This window comes from Nicrophorus vespilloides, unplaced genomic scaffold (genome assembly GCF_001412225.1).
Source record: "Nicrophorus vespilloides isolate i.1.1-1 unplaced genomic scaffold, Nicve_v1.0, whole genome shotgun sequence".
In the NCBI taxonomy this organism is placed as follows: domain Eukaryota; kingdom Metazoa; phylum Arthropoda; class Insecta; order Coleoptera; family Silphidae; genus Nicrophorus; species Nicrophorus vespilloides.
This window is the reverse complement of record NW_017100099.1, coordinates 177,179-200,345: the sequence shown is the minus strand read 5'-3', so window position 1 is coordinate 200,345 and position 23,167 is coordinate 177,179. Positions and strand designations below refer to the sequence as shown.

General features: G+C 31.0%; 2 protein-coding genes across 17 annotated transcripts in view; one reads left to right on the top strand and one right to left on the bottom strand.

The window, feature by feature from the left end:
- The window catches only part of LOC108567886 (venom serine protease-like), a 55,128-nt gene extending 47,669 nt beyond the window's left edge, over positions 1-7,459 (bottom strand). The window contains exon 1 of the mRNA XM_017928604.1: positions 7,420-7,459. The gene's annotated coding sequence lies outside the window, so the exon portion shown is untranslated. The remainder of the gene's footprint in view (positions 1-7,419) is intronic.
- LOC108567900 (dystonin) overlaps positions 1-23,167 on the top strand; it is a 115,494-nt gene that overhangs the window by 36,552 nt on the left and 55,775 nt on the right. For 9 of the 16 annotated variants that reach the window (XM_017928665.1, XM_017928676.1, XM_017928675.1 and 6 more), the window contains exons 1-2: positions 13,109-13,703; positions 16,644-16,705. In XM_017928665.1, the coding sequence (XP_017784154.1) occupies positions 13,532-13,703; positions 16,644-16,705 (234 nt within the window). In that variant the 5' untranslated portion in view covers positions 13,109-13,531. Of the gene's footprint in view, positions 1-449; positions 738-13,108; positions 13,704-16,643; positions 16,706-23,167 lie in introns of those variants that run through there. The other 7 variants (XM_017928671.1, XM_017928667.1, XM_017928678.1 and 4 more) reach the window with 3 other exon arrangements.

Genomic DNA, 23,167 nt, shown 5'->3' with positions numbered 1-23,167 from the left:
TGAATTAAATTTAAAGATTAACACTTTTTTTTGTAATTTCTTAAGTTCCTGTTGGATTAATGCATACTGTTATATAACATTGATGTGTTTATAGCAGTTTAGATCATATTTTTAGTGTAGGCGTTTCCATGACACTCCATGTGTTTACTTTTCCGGTGCTTCACTTATCACCCTTTATCAGCGAAAGCCAATAAAAAGTCAGATGTGTTTACGTAACGGTTATTTTTTTTCATGCATGTAAAAAAATAAATACATAAAATTGTGTGCGCACAGTGAAATGTGCGATCGTCGTGCTGCTGCCGGCAGAACGCGAAGAGAGACACTTAAGTCGGGGGGGAATACATTACATAACCGCCGTCTGAGCAAGCGAATGTGCGAGGAGAGTGGCCTACGCATGCGTAATGTAGAAACACCTGAGTTGTGAGCCACTGGTCTCGAGTTATGGAAACATGTTTGTCAGTACACTACGTGGGCAGTTAAACCGCATATGGTGTTATAAACAAAAGTGCAATGGACATTGAACAATTGTCATTGTTCGCAGTGTGTGTGTACGGTGTGCAGTGTCCAAAAAACAGCTGATATACCATCATATGAAACGGACAGAGTCTCGGGATTAGAAGGGACACGCGGGATCCGGATATATACTCTACCCAGGAATGCGGTTTTATTATATACGCACACACACAATTTTTTTTTGTATTCTGTTTCGTCCTCTTCTTCGACTTAACAGTGTCCAGGTTAGAAATACTGCAACTTGTATTCCAATAATACTATACAATACAATAGTAGTATTGCAATCACAAAACGTTGTACTAATCAAACAAGAAGCTCTTCGTACCAAGAAAAAACTTTTCATATCTAAAAATTCTTTTTACCAAAAATTCTTCAAAACATAAAATAAAACCAACAGTACTTTTAGATATTAAGAAAATAACACGACAACCGAAATCTTCGAGCATAAATTAGTTTCTTGCGCAAGCATGATTTAATTAAAAGATCTTTCCCAATTGAACCAATTACATTTTCACCGATCGTGCATACTATAAACGTACTTATCTGAACATCAAGAACCAATGATAAACTCAAATATCACAAAAATATCCAGTTATTGAGCTTACGTCATTTGATTTTTTTTTATATTTATTTCGCCGCTTTTCTCGAAAGGTTAGAACACCACTGACTCTCAGTTTCAATGGAAATCCAACATTCGTAATTATTTATATATTCTCAGCATGCTGTCATCCTCCTTATTATATTTCCTTGAAACGCGAATCTTTCCTTGTTTTGGTATTTCACAACCGCACAAAGTTTAAAACCATTTGAAAAGAATACTCTTAAAAAATGATATCGTTATCATCTAAGTCAACAAAAACACTATTTAAAGTAAAATCGTATGAACAAAGATTATAAACATTCATATTTCATTCATAAATAAAACAGTTTCATGAAATTTGGGAAATTGTCTGAAAATAATGATCTTTTCGTCTATTACAGTTTATTATTTATACATTTTTCTACTAAGATATATAATATCTTTATGTTATGATCAGTGATGTTCTTGTGTCCCATGTTTCTATTGGAATGTTGTTGATACAGTGATATTTGGTTTATATTCCTTCACGAAGGATAACTACATGGCATTCTTTCTTTCTTCATTTTTTATTTTTGGCTTCATATTGAAATGAGCGCTTCGTCCTTGGAAAGCGTTCTTTCGAAAACTCATCCTAGAGGTTTGGCTCTAGGCGCAAATTAAATACGTATTTGTATAAGATGAACTCACAGTAATACCTAGTTGCACAATTTCTTTAAATTGTAAGATGCATCTATATACTTACGTTATCTCCGAATGTGTGATCAGTAATCTGTAATTCCTAAAAATAAAATCGTAATCGAATTTTACGTACAAAAATCACAAATGATTATTTGCATCATCATTTAGTTTACTACAATTAATATAAATGAGTCGATTGATGAGTAAATGTTTAAAAGTAATTAAAGAGAATACAGCGAGAAACAAAGATGAAAAAAAATAGAAATATAATTAACTCAATTATGTATGTAGGAAAAGAAGAAGTTGCACACGTCTCCGTTTTACGAGGCCTTTAAGAATAAATGCTTGCGACTGGAGAGAAGGAAATGCCCGTTGATTTTCTTTGTTTTCAACTGTATCTTTGTGCGCGGGGCACAAAACAAAACTTGATATTTCCTTTCTTGCATAATTTATTCCTGCCATTCATCTTCCTAAGGCCGCAAGCAAGTGCACAAAAATAGGAAATAAAGAAAATTCCTGTCGCTCGAGAACGGTTTATGCGGATTTGTTTATAAATGAAACGAATGTAGTTCAGATTCTTATGGACATAATTTCCATGTTCTGTCCGAGTTTCAACATGTACTATTGTCTCCGTTGTCGCATTAAATTATTATTACGTTTTCTTTATTTTATATCCTAATATTGACCGAATGGGAATAAAGACTTTATTTATAAGTTTAAGAATGTTTACATTTTCAATCACAATTTCATTTATATAAAAGTTATATAAAAAAATAACATAATCAAATTATTTTATTTGAATCGTTATTATCAAAGGTCATGAAATGTTATTTCAGTTGCCGAAATTTTAACGGTTTTAGCTGATAAATTTATAAATAGAAATATATGTGCGATTTTTAAATTTTTATAAATATATAATCCAAAAAATGGCAGATTATACAATATGTCTAGAGATTTATTTCGAATGAACGAAAGTACAACATATCAGTTTATTTTATGCAATCTTTTGAAATTTAACGATATCTTCTTATCTCTATGCTGCATTAAAAAAATAATTATGCTTATGTTGTTTAACCATTTTTTTTTATAACTTGTTACATTTGTGTTTTTCATTTTACAATTTTTATAGTAAAATTACAGCAATAAGATATAAAATATGAATATTTCGAAATGTAACTGTTTCTTGAATACTTAATTATTTTTATTATTTTCAATATTAACATTCACAGAAAAGGAATAAGTATAATCATTATCTGGTTGAACTTAATAATTTTGAGATTGACTTGAAAACTTCCTTAAAACTAATTATAACACAACAATTGCTTCAAAACCTTTAAATACACATTATATGTAACCTTTACTATCGCAAGATGAGAAGAAATATAGTGCTAGAAACTTGGATTGAGATAAACTATGTAATAATATAGATTGTAGCAAAAGCAGAATTACATAACAAAATACATGACATTAATACTCTTGGAAGTTAAAAACAGAAATATTAATTTATCAGCGCAAATGCATATGAATATGAAAATACAAGATTTACAATTCCTATTAGTGCTGTCGCATGAGTATAAATTAAGTTTTACGATTTCACTTTTACCAAGTCGGCAGACAACAAAGCCGCCACAGGAAATCTGCTACTATATATTTTTTTGTTCTTCACAATTCCATCTTTTACATAAGCGATTACGTAATCGTTCAGTTTTAGATTCATTTAGCGCGTTTTTTTTTGCATCGAGCAAGGTAAAAAATACATAAACACTAATAAAAAAAAATGTTGTAACTTCGAGGACACTTCGCACTGGTGAGACACACGAGAGAACGAGGTGCATATAACGCGAAATATAATTTATGATCTCACCAGAAAAATCAATAAAATTAATTAATCTCGTGTATTTTCTTGTTTATTTCTTGCACATGGCATTAATTAATGTCGAACGGCGGTGAAGACATTTCGTATACGAAATTCCGTGCACCGCACCTATTCTAGGTGGTTCTTTTGAGTTTAGAAATGAGTCAACTCAGAGTCAACGTTTGCGTTCCACTTAGACGTGTTTCTATTTAATTTTATTTTTCGTGGCTCGTAATGAGCTCGGGAATAAATTATCCGAGCTGCGAGGATAATGCGCAAAATACTGGCCGAAGGGAAGAGAACGATTAAAAATAATGGTTCGTGGACCAAAAGGTTCGTTTTTCCTTCGGCCCCGAAGAAAAACCTGTCCACGGAAAACCCATGAAGATGATCGGTCACGAAATTTATTCCGCAAAGGCACATCTCTGCCTCCGCCTCTTCTGCGTTAGTATTATTATGTAATGGTTGTGGAAATCGGCGATGAGAGTTTATGCCGTTAGCGGCCTGGACAAAAGGCTTTTCCTCTTTTTTTTTTGCATTCGTCTCTTCTTCCTTTCCCACTCTTGCGCTACGGCCATCTTACTATTCCTGTTGAAATAGCCGTACAAAATACCTGCCATATTTATAAATGCATTTAGTGCTTTGCAATGGCAAGTTTATTGCTACCCGATGTTTGTTCATCTCAGTTACTTGCAATCTCTTACTATTTGTAAGTAGTAAATGCATATTTCTCTATTGTTAACTATCTTAAATTCCATGTTTTCATTTGATAGCTAAAGTTAAAAGAGTTTATACTAACAACTTTACGTCAAATATTAACCCGAAATATGAAATAAACTACTTTCGAAATTTACATATTTATCAAATGATAACATGGAAACTGGACTACAAAAACACAATGTTTATTTCCTATTATTATATAACACAGAGTTCTAATAGGAATTATCTACCTAATTGGTCTGATAGTCTGAAAAATATAATACTAATATTTTGCAAAACTTGTTTGAACTTAATGGAATTCCGTATGCGTAAAGGAATGTATACTCTTCAGTTTAATAAGCATCGATAACAATGTTTGACCTACATTGAAACACTTGATAAGATATACATGACGAAGTTTTCATTCAAATAAAGGTGTCTACACAATGTCCACTATATGTTACTACTTACTATGATATTTTTAGAAGAAAATTTGCAACAAAAATATGTAAAATGATCAATAACGTATTTTTTTAGTTTTTATTTATTAGGATTTTATTGTTATCTAGTGGATAATTTTATAATATTCATACAATAAAAATTTGTTGTGGATTCGTATTATTTTTGTTTATAATCTTTGAACTTCTTCATCGAATTTCATTGATCAAATCCCCAGAGATTATCTGATACAAATGGAATAAATATTTTTTCGAGATAGCGGTTAAGCTATTATTAGACAATGGCAAGTTGGGTAATTTCATCAAGGCTAGGCCGAATTATGGTTCTTATACAAGTGAAACAAAAAAGAACTTTCTAATAATCTTCAAATTCTGGGCATGTCTGGTGGGCATCGCATTATCCGATTAAATGCAGCACCTCTTCCATATAATTAATATGTAGTTATTAACACAATAACCTAATCCGGTAATAATTAGACCGAATCTCGAGTTGGTTTCATTGGAAAACAATCCAATTAAAATTCAGTTGGTGTTGCACTTGAACATCGAGCTAAATACTTCAAAAATTATGTATTTTCACTTGTCGAATGAGAATCCGAAGTAAGTGCGTAATAGTTATAAATATGATTGTGCGGGCGGAGAAGTCGTAACAATCAACTGGTTTTCGAAAATCTTAGTACATCTAAAAATGTTAGTGTTGCAATCACCTGTTATTAAGTGATATATGGCTGAATTATGAGCACAATGGAGCGAATTCAGTGGGAATGAATGAGGTTCAGTTTCATTTGTCATGGCTCGTAAGTTCCAATTACAATTTGTAATGCTTAACTTACTCATAAATATATCCCTAATATATGTGTTACTTTTATTGTAATCGTACAATGATATATCGTATTTTTTTAAATAAATGATTATATTACATAATTATTATACCAACTATCATAAAACTCACTAGAGAATTGGAAATATTGAGTTGATTGAGTATTATGAAAAAAAAAAGTTTGTCTTATCTTATGGTTCAGATATGTCCAAAAAAATCAGCTGACAAGCTAATATCGAACATGATTGTTCTTCGTATATTGTATTTTAAACAGTTTCTGAAATATGCATCAAGCGTTTCTTAACGTGCACGAAACGAGTTATATAATGAACAACTGTATTTCGATGTAATTGAATCGGCCTATTAGATTGTAACATTAAGCTACTACAAATTAGTCGATTTCTCATGGTAAAAGTGTGTTTACCGTAGTGCAAGGGGTTTACCCATGAACAGAAGAAAAAAAAAACGTGTTGGGCACAGAGAAATGCGCTCTTTAAAATTAAAAATTATCACGAAACAATGTAACTGAGATTCCCACAAATGATAAATGGAGATTCTCCCATGGCATCCATACAATGCGTGTGTTTATGCAGTGCAGTAAGAGAAGGATATAACCTTTCAAGGGATTTGCAAAGAACTCTATAACGCTTTTAAAATAGTATCAATTTTGTTGAAAGACATTATTATAGAGATAGAATTAAATTAGTAAAGATTTATTTAATATAAAAAAATATTGTTCTCAAGCAATCCCAAATATTGGATTTATATTATACATTTGGTTGCAAGCGGTAAATTTAGAGCTTTTTTAGCTCTACTTTTTTACTTTAAATAGTGAAGAAATTGCATACTGTACCATAAAATAAATTTCAATTTCGTGTAGTTGACACCAATTTTTCGATTTCAATTGATTTTTTCGTTGTTATTTCATGCACTAATTGACAATTATATTTCAGTTCAATAATTTAACCTATTTAGCTGTAATTATCCAATTCACTGGTATTAATTGATAATTAACGTTTTTACTTTCGGTATTGCAAAAAATTCAGTACTTTGGTACACTTGTTCGGAAGATGTACTCGAAATTGACAAAATTGGTGCTTAGCAAGCAGCCTTTCTTCCGAAGATCCAAACCCGAAACAATTGTAGTCAAACATGAATTATCTGAATGTAAGTCTAAATAATTAAGTTCATTTTTTAAGGTATAATTTAATACCATCATAGACTTTGATGCAAACACTGTAATGCAATTAAATAAATATTGAATATCGTATATATTGGTTCAATTCCGATAAGACTATTCCGAGACAGATTAAATTTGTTTTACTTTTTTCGTAGAATATTTTCTTATATTTATTCATGATACTGCTTAATCTCTAAATTTATAATCTTCGAAATTAATCCCAATCTGGAAATTATTTACAGTTGGTAAACAATTGGTCAATAATTAATTAAAAATGTTTCAATTCAAAACATTAATATTAATAATTTCAAAAGATATTCAAAAATAAGTCTTAACATCAAAAAGTATGGAATGTGAGGTGAATCTCTCGGCGCATCGTGATTCTGATTCTATATACATCGTGATATGCTCGAAAGAAAGTAAAAGTTGGATCGTTAATTCCCCATTTTTTTCCGTCTAGGTTTGCCTTTGCTATTCGTGCCTAGACGATAATTGAATTATTGTGTACACTTCTTTTTTTGGGTATACTTATTTCGATCCCAATTGGGAAGTTTAAATTGAAAATGTGATTTCAATGGCGCCGGCACCGATGAGATGATTTCAATGTGTGTTCTATATTTAGAGAGAATTGCTTACACAATACATCCGCCGAAGAGAGTCAACAGAATCACGATGCAACAGTCCCCACAATGCAACTGTTTTCTTTATTTTTCGATTGTGATGTTCATAAATAAATCTTAACACCTACGGTACTTTACATAACTCGATAATGATTCACTCAGTATGTGTAAGCACGCCACAAACATATCACGTTTTATACCAATCTTGGGTGCCTTTCTTCTTGGAACTCTTGATGAATGCAAACTTCATTATTTTATTAAGCTTTTACGTAATACTATGAACACATTCCCAGAAAAAGTGAGTAGGCAAAAAACCAATGAAAGGGCATGAACCAAAACTGCTCGAAAATGAAGTTAAATAAAAGGTGATACTATTGATTGATCAATCAACATTCTAGACGTGAGCAATTCAAGGAAGATCAGGCATTCAAATTGTAATACCAATAGGATTGTTAACGAGAATCGCATTGTGATTCCATTTAGTGTGGCGTTGTTATTAGAAAGATAATTCCATTGAATATATAACCGTATACGGATGTACAGTTATTTGTTATGTTTATTAATGTCTATAAATATGATTTATACTGTTATTAAACCATCGCGCTTCGCTTTACAGCGGAAAAACAGTAAAATAACACTGAGTACTTAAACCCTTACTAGTTAATTCAGTGGTCGATGATTCACAAGCAATTGGATCAAATCTAATCTTTTCGAATACCATCTCAATTGTTGCCAATGATTCACCACCAAGTTTCTTTGAATTTGTGACGTGTAAATTCACAAATGTCACCACATTTAATTAAAAAAAAACAGTTGCATAATATTTACATAAGTTGTATTTCATTATCAAATCTTCTAACTGTTTGTAATTATTCAATCTATTCAATTCCATGCTTTATTTAATGAAAAAATATTAATTCCCGGTTTGGTCATAGTTTATTACGAAATCGGATAATTGAAATAAATACTTCGAGAACAATCGGACATATAATGAATGTGGAACGAAATGCAAATTGATAATACTACTTACTCATTTCTGCGATGTGGTATCCTTCAATTTGTTTTATTTATTTTTTTGCTGTTGATTATTTTTATATTTCGGAGCATGACGTGGATGGTGCGAGTCCAGTTTTGTGGACACCTTAAATGGATTGCTGCGGCCGGTTTCAGGTGGGAAGAAGTCAACTATTGTTGCCTACAGTCATCCTCTCATCGCATTGGGTGGTTATACTACGGTTTCGAGCAAAGTGTTACACGGCACTCTTTTTCACCATATTAATATGCTCTTAGCTGTTTTGCCTTAATTCCGTATGGTAATTAGGTGAAATGGTGCTACATAAGCTCGTTGCGAGAATAGGAAACGCACACACACACACTAAATGTATTCATTTACCACACACGGGGAATTTGCACTGGAAAAAGGAAGGCTGTTAAAGAAATTAACGCCTGATTTGGTAATAAATGGCTTTCCAGTCGCCTTCCGCTAATCCCATTTTATGTAAAACACTTTACTGTAAACAAAGCGGAATGAAAATTTTAGATTCACGTAATACACGATTTATTACGTAAGAAATGGAAAGTTAGTAGTTAAATCTATATTACTTATTTCTAGATTTAAATTTACTTTTTAATTTCTCAAACCAAGTTTAATAATTCTTACTTTCTAAATAAAATCAGCATTTTATTGTAAAAAAAAAACATTGAAATTACAAAATATTTTTTTTAAATTTTCCATATATTTTCCTTTTATAATCATTTTAAAGTAGAATAGTTAATAATCCTACTTTAACATAAATTGCATGAAATACCTGAGATAATTACATTACATAGAAAATCCACTTAACTCAACTTTAAATAAATAATATAAATTTAAAGGAAATTGTCGAAAGGATATTGCAAATTGGTTAAATATTTAATTTGGTTGAATATGACGAAGATTAAAATATCTTGAGATTTTTTTTTTGCATAAAATGAACAATATTTTCTTTTTACAGTATGAATTGGTTTGCAATATGTTTAATTTGAATAAATCATAAATAATCATATTAAATTTATTCTTCTAATGATCAGATAATGATAACCTTTCTAGTGTAATCTGGTGTAACGAAGATTTTTCTTAAAAAGATGATGATAACATTTTCTTACTTTTAAACTAATGAACCTTAAATAATTTAATCACATGAGAATATTTCTTTTTATGCATCAATTACATACATTTTAGATTAAAGTACAAGCTTATAAAAATACGTCCGAGAAGGCAATGACTTTGTTAAGTTATTAATATATGTCACCGAAATATTTCTTATTTTGAATTATGTGTGTCGGCAAAAAATAAGGTCTTTAGGGTCGTTAACATTAGTGGAGTGTGTTGTCTTTGATTTTCTGGTTGTCATACGAGCGTGTTGTGCGAAATAAATTGCGAGCACGTGTCTTCAGCATATGCATAATTAAAGATAGCTTCATGCTTGAACGCCCATCCAGATTTCCACAAATCTGAATCCAATAGAACCTCTTGGCGCCGATGATGTCACCTGCAGCAAACCGAGCAAAATCGGATTACGATTACGACTAGCATCTGTATTTCATCGGTGTTGGCCAATAGACTTATCATCCTATAAATGTCATCCAAGAAGTCACCCAAAGATGGGAATCGTTGACCAAGATCGTCCATCGCGTCTCTACCCTGTTGTAAACAAACAACGGAATGTATTTTTCGTGACCGAATTCTTCTTGCCTCAGTAATTGAACGCAACAGATAAAAAAAGAACTCTGTCAATTCGAAAGCTTCATAAAAATGTCATTACGGAATTGCGCGGAGCTTTTTATTTTATTTATTTCCATTAATCGTGTGCAATCCGTGGTTGGCCTTTAACAAAAAAAATAAAGAAACGTTGCAGCAGTATTTTCAATATGTCGTCGGACTTCGTTACAGATTTGTACCAATTTTGTCTTTAAAAGGACCGGAGCCGCAGGAATTGCACCTCTCCTCGAAATAATAATAATAATATAAAAAAAAATACACAACTCTTTCACAATAGATTCCAATCTGAGGCGGCGATTTATATTCCGAATCGTCGTTAAAAATGGATCCTTCTTTGCACACCGAAACACGTTACGTAACTCTTCTTTTATGTTTGCATCTGCTTTGCGTGTGTGTCTGGGGCCTGTGTGTGCTTTCCGGCTCCATCTCGACCAGAAATAAAAGAATTGGAAATGAGCTTGGAGGTGACCCAGTTTTCGAGGGCTCCGCATCTTCGGGCGAATACCGAAAGCCATTGAATTAAAAGCAAACACATGTAGCTTTAATTCAAATGTAAATAATTAATTGCAGACTATTCTCTAGTAGTATTCTCTACATCAGATGGAAATACGAGATGTTCTATAGATCTCAAGTTTCTGTGAAAAATTACTGCATTTCTTTTTAGTCATTTATTGATCCTAGTTTCTATGCCAATTTGCACTCATCATTTTTCATTTACCTCCCAATGTCTGTCTCTAAATTTATCATATTCCTACTATAATATTACGTTTCACTTTAGTACTCAATTATTTAATACATATTACATCTAAAGTTGGAAATTAAATTTGTATTTATTGTTCTTCATATTAATTATAATACTTATTTGCATACTTTTTTTGGATTTGTACTGATAATAGTTTATGAGTTAATTTTGTTGACCAGTGACTCAAAGTGGCAACTTCATTTCATGACCCATAGGTTGAGAAACGCTGCTTTAGCAGATCCTTTCATTCGTGTAGTCATTCAGCCGACAACCGAGAGACCGTCTATTGAAATCTCGACGTTCAAAATCCCGGCTGGCTCAAAATCTCGACAGTGTCTTTTATTATTATAATTTCCACAATAGCATTTTTATGGTAGTCGGTATTTCGATATAGTCGGGATTTTGACATAGTCCGGATTTCGATATAGTCGGGATTTCAAATGTCGGGACTTCAATAGACGGTCTTTCGGTTGTCGGGCTTGCGATATAGACCCATTCATTTTATGTTGAACTTTTCTATGCTGTGATACATAAAGTATGAGATATTTATTAATTAAAATATAAATTTAGTAATAAACTTTAATTTTTAATAATCAACCATATTTTTGTGAGATTAGATTAAAAAAATATAGTGGTTTACCACATATTTTTTTATACGTTTGATGTACGTAGAAAATTGCATTCCTTAGAATTTTTGTATTGATATTTGTGGGATTAGAAAAAAATACTAGTCAGTAGATTTGTTTACATAATAAGTTTTTGTTAATATTTTTTTTGTATTTAGTGCAATATTAAAAGATTTTTTATATATGACAAGGAACAACTTAAATTTAACAATAGTTATAAATACACTTTAAGGAATGTCTTAAAAATAAGTTCTAATCTAATCCGTCTTCTCTGTGTGGAAAATACGATTTCAGTTTGGTTTAACTGCTGAACCATAACTGTATTTTAATTATAAAGGAAAATACTAAGATTTTCAATTTTCATAAAACGATTTACAGGAGATGGGCACCTGTTATTATCTGTATTATAGTACTGTCTGCTACATGACTTCTACCTGCAATATTTCCGGCGAAAGTTTCATAATACACCTTTTCATCTCTTTTCCAACTAGTTTGACTGAATGGTAAAGACGAGACCTGTCTCGACAAAATTCAAGTAAATCTCTTAAAATGTATTTCAATGAGTTTTTAAATATTTTAAATTAATTTACAAGGAAACTAATAGTATTTTAATGCAGAAAGTATTTTTTTAATTCTAATTATTTTTGAATTGATTTTGCGTGTGATTTGTATACGAATTAACGAGGTCGACAATTTATTGTCTTATTTAAATATGTAGTGTTTTTTTTAATGAATGGATATTGCAGCCATGTAATGATGAATACGTGAAAGTTAGCAAAGCCCACGTCGTCATATATTATCTACACCTAAACGAAAATAGTTCTAAGAAAAGCAAAGGCTGATTTCAAATGACAAATGCAATAGAAAAGATGAAAACAAACAACAATAATAATGATTGTTGTGGAAGCTGTGCAGCTGATATTTTACTAAAATTTAATATAAACATGCTAGAAATTAATGCAATTGAAGTATTATAAATTAATATTGCAAAAAAATGTAATTCTATTGTCGTTTTTTTTTTGAAAGATTCAATTCAAGAATTTTATGTCATTTTTTTATAAAAATACCTGAAGTTCTTTCTGTAAACTCATTTGATTTATTCACTTATGTGATTTCAAATACTTTATTTTTGCACTGATAAGTCTTTGCGGAAATGCGATCATTTTTACGTTACGTAGGCCACCTGTTGCTGCGAATTTCCTGCTCGCAAGGATTTATTCTTTTGAAATCATTGACGTTTCCTTGAGACTGTTGCAATATTGTTATAATAATATCAATAATGCAAATTGCGGATCGAACATGTACAGGAGGTCGTGTGTCCTTTCTATAGACGAATTTATGTGCAGATTGGTACGTTTTTGGTAGTGGTCTAGGAAAGGAAAGAGGCAGAAAAAAAATGTTAGTAATATAGAAGTAATAATAATAGGAGGAAGGCTTGTGACATTCCCCCAAACCATCGGCCTACGGAGTATCGGGGTTCACCTACAGATTTTTGCTGCCTACCTTTTGTTACCCATATCTGGTAATCCGCGGGAGCCCCGTTTGCAATACCTTACCTCCTCACCGACACTCATTGACTGTTTAGTTGACCGCGACTTGCGTAGCTACAAGCACGCTGCAGACCAACTCTCCTTAAACAACATCCATCAGTTTAAAAACAAGAGTTTCCGCGTACGGTTTACAATTTTTTTTTTTCACAAAGTTTTTTTTTGGGTACGAAGAGCTCTTCATTTTGGAAGAAACGCACATCTACAATCGACGATTACCTTTTGTTTTTTCCAGTGCCCCGGAATAGTGAACTGAACTCGAAAACGACTTAAATCGAAAATCGACAACGATACATTCCTTATATAAATATATTTTTTTTAACAAGCGAAAACAACAAAACAAGAACAAAAAACATTTAACAGTTAGTGCCCAATTGCGATTTATCTGGCGAGGATCGCATTTGGTTGTTTACTGATTTGAGAATAGTGTTTCGCAAATGGTTTAAGTGAAAATGTCTTCGACGCAATCATATTACAAGGATCGTCTGGGTTTCGACCCTAAGGAAGCTCTCTACGAAGGACCGAATCAAAAGTACAGGAGAACCGATAAACAGCAGGATGGATACGAACAAAATTTAACTAAATTTAAAGGTACTATATGGGATTTCTTTATCGAATATAAAGGTACGGTGGTGGGATACATTCTCCAAATTTTATCTACTCGTGTTTTGTTGCTTTTGGTTGGCATGCAGCAAAAGAAAAGAAGATATAAAATCAACAGCTAATACGTTTGGTTTTTTTAACGTAAGGTTTGGAATTCTATTCTATTACTAATTTACTACATTTTAATAATCACTCTTACAGGTATCTACTTTTAAGTGGTTTTGCTTTTTACTTACTTTTTAGTTAGGATGTTCCCAAGAAGTTACCAAGAAACTGTTGATAATTTACCTACCGAATTTCAGAAATAAATCAAAAAGCAAACTTCAAATACAAAATATTAATAAAAAAAAAGTAATTAAACTCTCTAAAAATGTGTAGAACTATAACACAATTCAATATTTTATTTACATCATTAATAATATTACTGTTTCGCAACTGTTGGGAGCTTTTGATCTTTAAAACCAATATTTGAATATTAATATCTGATTGTTTTGTATCTAGTCGAGAAATAGCCTTGATTTCAACTAGAAAAGGAGTTTATTTCATATTATTGTAGTAATTTATTATTAGAAGTTTTTTTTCTTCACCGTTCGGAATTCTCGTTTATTTACGTCCGACGTTGTGTAAGATTCATTCACATTATATAAATAATAATTACCGACACGTGAAACAATAAATAATACTTTAATTAAATACTTCGCCGCTAAAGAAACTGCCTCTTTCAAATTAAGCCTATTTTAAGATTTATTTTCGCTGTACGAAAAATAATTAATAACGTGTATGAATTAATTGATACAAGAAGCGATTTCGGTTATGTCTCGTTCTGGGAAGATGCTGCATCATTAAAATAATAATGAATGCAATTAAGATGATTTACAGCAGTCGGCCAAATGACAGTATGTTTATTTACGTCTGAACTTTGCGTACGAATAACTTGAAAATTATTTCAACAAAATGTTTTAATTTATTTAACTATAATTTAAATGCAAATGTATGATCTAATAACAAAACCGCAGTTTCCAAGGTTTTTCTCGGTAAAGATGATTTTTTTTTCGTCGTAAATTTCGGCAATGATAACACAATTGTTTTATTTGCTTAATACAAGTAATATTGCGTAATTGCTTTAAATAAGCAAACATTGATGTCATGCCATAAAAAGGAATAAGCATCGATTGGAAAAATGAAATTAATAGATATGATATCATAAGCATTTATGTTGTAAAGTACTGTTAATCAGTGGGTCATAATTATACATTGATCATAGGAAATTTCATTATGTTTGGATAATTTATTCACGGATTTAAAGGCTTGGTAATGTTTGTTGTTGTTTTTTCTTCATTATTTTATTTACATCCCGGCAAAGTGTGTACTTTTTAAACACATAAACATGAGTAATTGGCGGATGTAAATATTTATTTCCGTTAATACAATTGGACGTACATTTCCTTCTTTAACTGAAATGTTGATTTAATACATTAATTTCATATAATTTTCATTGATAATTGTTCGTAATGTACCGTTAAAACATGAATTTAATGAGCACTCGATTTGCGCAAATGTTTCTGATAATTTAGAAGATATTATAAAAAAAAAACGTAATGGGAAATATTATTAGTTTTTTGTAACTGTTAATAAAAAAATACAAATAATAATAATGTAAAAATATCCTAATTACTATGACATTTGGTACGTGCGCTTGATAAATATACAAAAATAACATTTTTTTTTAAAGTTTAGTATTCTACTCTGCGTATTCTAATGAAGTTGTATGATAAATAGTGTTCATTCGTATATAAGTGATCTATATCTTACATTTTAAATTATCTTACTAAATGGTGATAGTAAGTCAATTTATAATCTTATAATTTAAATCCATTGAATGAAGCTAGAAAAAGCCTTAATCTTATATAAAAAAAAGTCGTAATGAAGTAAATCAGTATAAAAAGATTAACTTTGCATCGTGTTGTAAGACATCATTGAGTCAAGTTCGTGCGTGACGGCAATAAAATTTCCAAAATTGGTCATCCAATAATGGATTTTTACCAGGGCTGACATTAAGCTCGTGGGTGTACATTAAGAATAATTAATTAGGCGATCAAGTATAAAGCGTTCCATGCACAAGGCGTACATACGCACAGTCAGCCGTAATCTCCGTAATGAAAGTCTGGCATTGATTATGTAAGTGGCTTTTCGGTCGTGAGAAATTGCGCACACACTTCACAGAGGGGCCCAACCTCCTCCTCCTACTGCTCTTCAAGTGGCCACTTTCAGGAGTGTTTGTTGCTCGACGAATGGACCTCTAAACATATGAGAGAAGTCATCAAGCAAATCACGTCCACTGAATGCCATGCATTTCGAAGATAGACGTCCGTGCATGCTTCGCAATTAATTCGAATGACTTGAAATCAATCTTCACTAGACATATGTTTGACCATAAAGATATTATTTATGGAGAGGTTTTGCCATTTTGATAATGATATGCAGATTAGCTCACTCGAAATACACATTTTTAATTTAATATTAGTAAAATTCTTGTAAATTAATGATAAAATTAAAAATTAGCATGTAAGGTTAAGTTGAGTAACAACGAAGATTAAGTATCCCAAAACGACGAAGATTATTAATTGACGTCAACTAAAATCATATGTAAAAAAATTATAAATCAATATTTATTTGACTATAAAGATATTACTGTAAATATACTTTATTTAATAAGGTATTGAATTTTTGTAAATTAATGGAAGGTTAAGGTAAAGTATTAAAAAACGTTGAAGACATTGTACAATATAATATTGCAATTCCTTGGATAATTTAGATTAAATACTAAAATTGGTTTGGAACTGTGCAATATCAGCGAAAGTGGTTTAATATATGCAAGTTGGTGTGTTTTTTCATTAAATAATGTTTCCCGTATAATTTTCCATATCATATATTTGTATGCCTGTGTTCTTACTTTTTCAGACGAGCGAGACGCAATCCAAAAGAAAACGTTTACGAAATGGGTCAACAAACATCTGAAAAAGGTAAGACATCTCATATCTGTCAACGTGCATAACTCATTGTATCACATAATAATATATATCGAACCCATATAAGCACACTTGAACGTGCCTTCATTTATTAAATGCGATATAATGCATACACAATGTTTATGTGCGACGTTTTTTCTTCAGCACATTTTTTCCTGTTTCCCTATCTTCGTCGATGGTACTTATTTTTCAAATATTGGCGCTCTCTTCATTTGCTGCAAATATATGCGATCTGTGCATTAGCTTTTGGTGTGGTCTAAGCTGAACGACAGCACTAATCCATACACGTAGAGACGTCTCGAAGTCTGCACTGACTACATCAAATGCATCACTGTCTCATATTGATCAAAAACAGATTCAGTTTCAAGTATAAAGAATTCAAACCTAAAATGGTATTCTCAAACTGAAGTTTCAAAATCGATAAATTATATGTATTTTGAAATACATCTTAGTCTATTAGTATTATTTTATTTAAATATCAAAATTAGAGGTGATTCTTTCAAGATTATAGCAATTTGTTGGAAGCATTGACCGTTTTTTATTTATATCATGTGTAAGACTCATATTTTTTAAGCTTCCAGACAAGAACGATAGGATCTAAATAGTCTTGGGCGTTTTAAATTATCCGGCACGAAGCCAAGGTCAAAGCTTTCAAAAGATCAATGTTTTTTTTACAATATTACTCATAGGACATTATTCTTCGTCTATGCAGATATAATGCCTTAATTTTAACAAAATGTTTAAATCATTCATATCTGAAAATATACTATTCTATATAGTAAGTTTGCATTAAATTAAATGTTTAAAATAAATAGCAAATACATTTTAATGATTAAATAATAATTATCAGTAAAGTTAATTTGTGGCAAAATTGTGTCAGTAAGACACAGGTTAAGTGATTGAAGAGGAAGAAAGTTAATTTGATTATATATACAAATTGCTAAAATTTTAATTAAATAATTATATTGTACTAATGCAGTAATTTTAAGAATAATTGTGAAATTTCTCTCAAATTGTATGTACATGATTGTATTATTAAAGAGATGAAGAAAAACGTTTCGTGTTTAAAAGTGTTCATTAGATATCATTTAAAGAAACGCGTGGGATTTTATATTTTAAGTAGTAATTTATATTAATTAAAGGAAAGACACGAGAAGTTGTTTTATGTTTTTTCAATTTATTTTCATTAAAATAGTCACGAAATGCAAATAACCATTTGGACGTTGATTGTTACGTTCCAGTCATTAGGAAATGGCACATAGTTGCTGAAAGTTTGCCATTATTTTTTCTTTCTAAAGAAAACTCAGATATTTAAAAAAAATAATAATTGATCAAACAACTTTCTTCGTTGCAGCACGAAACGTTAAATAATAGCAGCGGTGAAAGGAAAATCCAAAGGTTTCCAATAATTCAAGCTGTTGATAATCCCGTTGACAATTCTAGTTGAATAAAGTTTGCAATTATCAAACTGTTATTCACGTTTCAAATCATTAAGTACTTAGAAGTAAAATTGAAGGGTATTTAATGAAATTATTCTTAATTGTGTAAACAGAATGTGTTTTATTTTATGAATGAAATTTAATATTGTACAGCAGTAGGTCTTTGCCTGAGAAACTTGAACGGAATGAAAAATTCCATTGGATCGGAACGGTGGCTCGTTTCCTTGTTCACGAGCCTCGACCCAGATTTTTTCTTCTTCTTCCCATAACAGTTCCGTGATTCCAATCACCTTTATAACATTAGAAGAAGAAAAATGTATGTATGGATGTGCAACTTCTTGTTGTAATACAAAATTTAACCGAAAACACAATTTGCGGAATGTCTGATAATATCTTATTGTTGAGAGTGGATTAAGTTTCTCTTAATTACTGTCGGTATTAAACGAATAATTGTTCGTTAATTTGTTGGACGATTGCGTATTTCTAGTTTTGATATAATAGCATTGGGACATCGATATTTTCTCTGCTTTCTCGGATTGCGTTTCTGTCGACGAATGCAGAGAAAAGAAATCTATTTTCGTGTTACATCAATGAATACTTTTTGGCAATCGTTAAAGGAAGAGATATTGAAAATAAAAAATAAAACAACACAAAGTTTGCCTGTTCGTGGTTTTTGTGTGTGTGTGTGTGTGGAAATGGGACAATGTTTCTCATGATCTCGGTCTCGTTCGCTGGGTGTCAACGACATTTCTTATAAATAGACCCAAACGGCGTTCGTGGCAGGATTATAAATCCGTCCTAGCTTTGCCACTTCCCTCGCAGATTAATCGAAATAACTGCCTAAAAATCGAACAGAACGTCGCTCGTCCTACCCTAGAAAGTAGACCGCAACAATGTCTTGTTTACATTGCAAGATCACGCACCGCGAGTCGTCTTCTTCGGAGAATTAACGATGGCTCAGATTCTTTATTTTCTTTTCTTTTTTTACTCTTCAGAATTTTAATCTGAAAAAAATCATGTTGGTGTCGTCTCGTTCTTTCCGTTTGACGCAACCCATGCATGCGACCGATCCGTGCGCGTTTCACATGGACACCTGTAATTAACGTTGAAACCAATTAAAGTACGATGGATTTATTAATCGAGTGTATGTGGGGGCTCCTTCTATGGGCGAATACTACATGCTTGGCCTCTTGCATTTCAATCCATTGGATTGAAATTGAATCGAAGCGACAACGGATCGATTGAATTACACTTCTTTGTCTCTGACGCGTCAAATCGATTGCGGTTTGCATTGATTGATAAATTTATAAATATTGAAACGATTCACTCACCCGATTGTCCTTGAATCACATTTTTCATACATCAAACATTTGGTGTTAACATAGAACATATCTCAATTTACAGTCATAAACCATGTTTCTGTTGTAATGCTACTAAACAATGATTTAGGGGTCATTCATACGAAATATGTTCATTTTTTAGATAAAATAATATATTTATCAATGGTAACCAGCGTAGTGGTATACACAATTTGTACTTGTTCATTTAAGTTAGATTACTTTCACTAAATAAATGAGCTTTTTATCGAGTAGTTTGTAGCACTTTAATATGAGTAAAAGTTTATTTTTTTTTAATTTATGAAATGCACGTTTATCGAATATTTAATTATTTATTTGATACTTTATCTAGTTATTCTCTATATTATTTAGTTATAATACAAAGTATTCAATAGATACACACAAAATAATATTTTGAAGAATCTTTAGAATTATTTTATCATGTAATAATTCATTGAGAAAATGAAGAATTAAGCAAAGAAAACAAATCATGTGATCAATCAACATGTAAATTGAATGTTACACATTTTGCATAATACATAAATCTACAAAAAAAAGTAATTCAAAGATATTTGTTTTGTCTAGAGGTCATATAGAAGTTAACCTATAATTAAACCAAATGGAAAAAATAGCTTTACAACAACAAATCTAAAAGTGACTATTATACCGATTGTACAAACAATAATAAACATTATAGTTAAAGTGTACATGGTTAATTGCCTACCGTTCAAACTTGGTGCAGGTTTAACCCAACGATTAGTATCGTTTGTACAGACCTTAATGTTTATTATTATTGCTTCATTATACATGACTGAGCACATTAATACGTACGAATCTATATCGTGACTTACGAATTTAATGAACACTTTGAAATGCATTCAATAATAGTAGTATCATTTAATTATTTTATAAATGATAGTGCATTTGTAACGTATTTGTTTTTTTCATCTTGTTATAATAATTGCTCCAAGATAGATGAAGTTTCATTCATATTTTTTTTGTTAAATTAATTGAATGAACTCTTTAGGTTCCATACATGAATAGAAGTTTTCATTATTTGGGTTGCTCATAAATGGAAATGCATTTTAATTTGCTAACGTAGTTATTTTTTTCTTTCTTCATCTCGTTATATAAATTGCCCGAAGCTAGACGAAGGTTCATTCTACATTTTTTTTTGTTAAATCATGCATTAAGCTGGACTTGATTGGCGAGGTCAGTGTTTGTTCGGAGAGCAATCGATATTTCGTAAAGTTTTCATGAACCGTCTCTCCATATACCATCCAATGCTTACTTATTAAATAGTCATCGGACGGTGCGCGGTGCATTCATTTCTCGTGGGAAAAGCCTTTGCGTTTTCTTCCTTTGTTTCACATTCAGACGTGTTCTTTCACATAACGACTTGAATGGATGGATCGTATATAAATCCATAATTTCCTCAACACGCAAGGACACTGTTGTAATCAATTCAATGCATTTTATTCCTGTTTGCAGTTTGCAGATTTCTTTATCCATCATTTTCTATTGTTCTTATACCTTTAAAAATTCATGAATTTTCGAAAATTGTGCAATCAGTTTATAAAAAATGGAGTAAATCAATATGATTTGATTTGGTTGAGTTTCAAATTGAGAGAAAAGTAAACTGATTTTGTTTATATTGAAAATAAGATTTCACTTTACGAAATCCAGATTTACGTCATAATGATTATCATATGTAATTGTTATTTGCAGTTCTTTTTAATTAGGCATTTCGATTTGTTATTTTCTGAAATTCCGAAAATACTGCTTTAAGCTACTTAAATGGAACATAAATATCATTTGATTTGTTTGGGTTTCGAATTGAAATAGGAGCAAACGTTTGAAGTGGTTTATATTGAAAATGAGATCACAATTTACGAAATCGCAATTATGATATAATCAAATTTATTCAACTATATAAATATAGGTACTTTTAAAGTGTTATTACAGCAAGTGACCAAATTTTATTAACGTTTGTGGTTTTTTTAAATAACCATATCTTAATTATATCTATTTTTAATTTTTTTTTAAAAAAGAAAATTGAAATATTTTACATTGAAAATGAGATTTATGAAATCTAGGTTTACGTTGCGTAAAATGTATTAATTAAAGATGAAAGCTGTGCAAATATGTACATTTTTATAAATGTTTTACTTTATACTGCGACTTATTGCGTGCAATTAATCACGTTCTGTCAGTTAACATATTTTCCAAACACTTAACACCTACGCAGCAAACCGCACGATAAGTGATAATGAAAGTAACTTTCGCTTGCTTTGCGAAAAACCAATAACATCGCATAAAACTAACAATTGATGATGGATTTTTGCTGTCGTGCAATTATTTCCAGTTTTTCGATGCAACTAAGTGGATAATTTATTTTAAATTACAATTCGGTATTACAAAAAAAAAAGAGTATTGTGTTTAATGCGAGAACATTCTCGTTGTAAAATTGAAGAGAGAGAAAAAAAATGAATTAAAGTTATGGCGTGTAATGACTTTTAATTATCTCTGGACATTTGCTCAAATAACAACAAAAACACTTGGCTCTGCTGCACCGTCGAAAGAAGAAAGCGCATTGGCCATATTTGGTGTTCTGGAAGAGTCTCGAACCATAATACTGGTCTGACGTGAAGTGTTGCCAATAATGCGCTCCTTCGTCAGTCGTGGTGCGTATTCGAGATGATTTTGTAGACCTTCGATGTGCAAGTGAAAATTGAAATTTCTTACTCAATCACGATCGGATTCCTTCGACGCCCACCCTAAAATAAGCATTGATTCATGCATAACGTTGTGAAAGATTCGAGATATGAAGGTATCTCCTTTTAATGACACGCTGGAGAAATGTTGCTCATTAATTCATTCGTTTGGGTTCTAGAAGTACGCCCACCCATGGAATACTATTTAAGGATTGTCATATTTTTCTTTAATCTTTCTGGAATTTATGTCCATATTTGAATTTAATCCTCTAAAAGTGTTACATAAAAACCAACTTCTGAATCATATGATTTATGTATGTCATCCTATATTTATTCTATTTAAAAAATCTAGTAAATTATATATAGACTCAATGGTTGGAAATAGTTCAACGATAAATTTCATTAGATACATAATTATAGTATACATTATTAACCTAAAACAAATTGCACACTTTCGTGAAACTAATTGAAAAGTATTATTTCCCGGTAAACAGTAAATATTTTACTGGATGCGGGTAACGCATGTCTCCGAGTTTCTATTTAATTGCAATGCATTCCCTTGAAAGTATTCTAATGAATCGCATTTTTTTTTTAATATAAACTTCGCAAAGTATTTTAACTCCAATGCAATCTGCTAATAAAAGAAATAACAAAGAGATTTAAATAAATTTAATATCAAACTTGATTGCAACATAATTTAATTTAGACTGTATGTCGTATGCAGTTTATTTGTATTATGATTATCATCGTTAGTAAAATATTAGGCAACTTTTATTGCCTAATATTTGATTTCATATGTTAAAGTTTAAATACGCATCATTACTTATCTACAATGCGTTTTATGGCTGGTAAAACTAAATAATTAGAGTGCTTCTCAATTTAATTATGTAATCATAATTAAAATGTAAACAATAAAATGTTGACATTCACAATTGTTGTATTCTATATACAAAGATCTATTATATC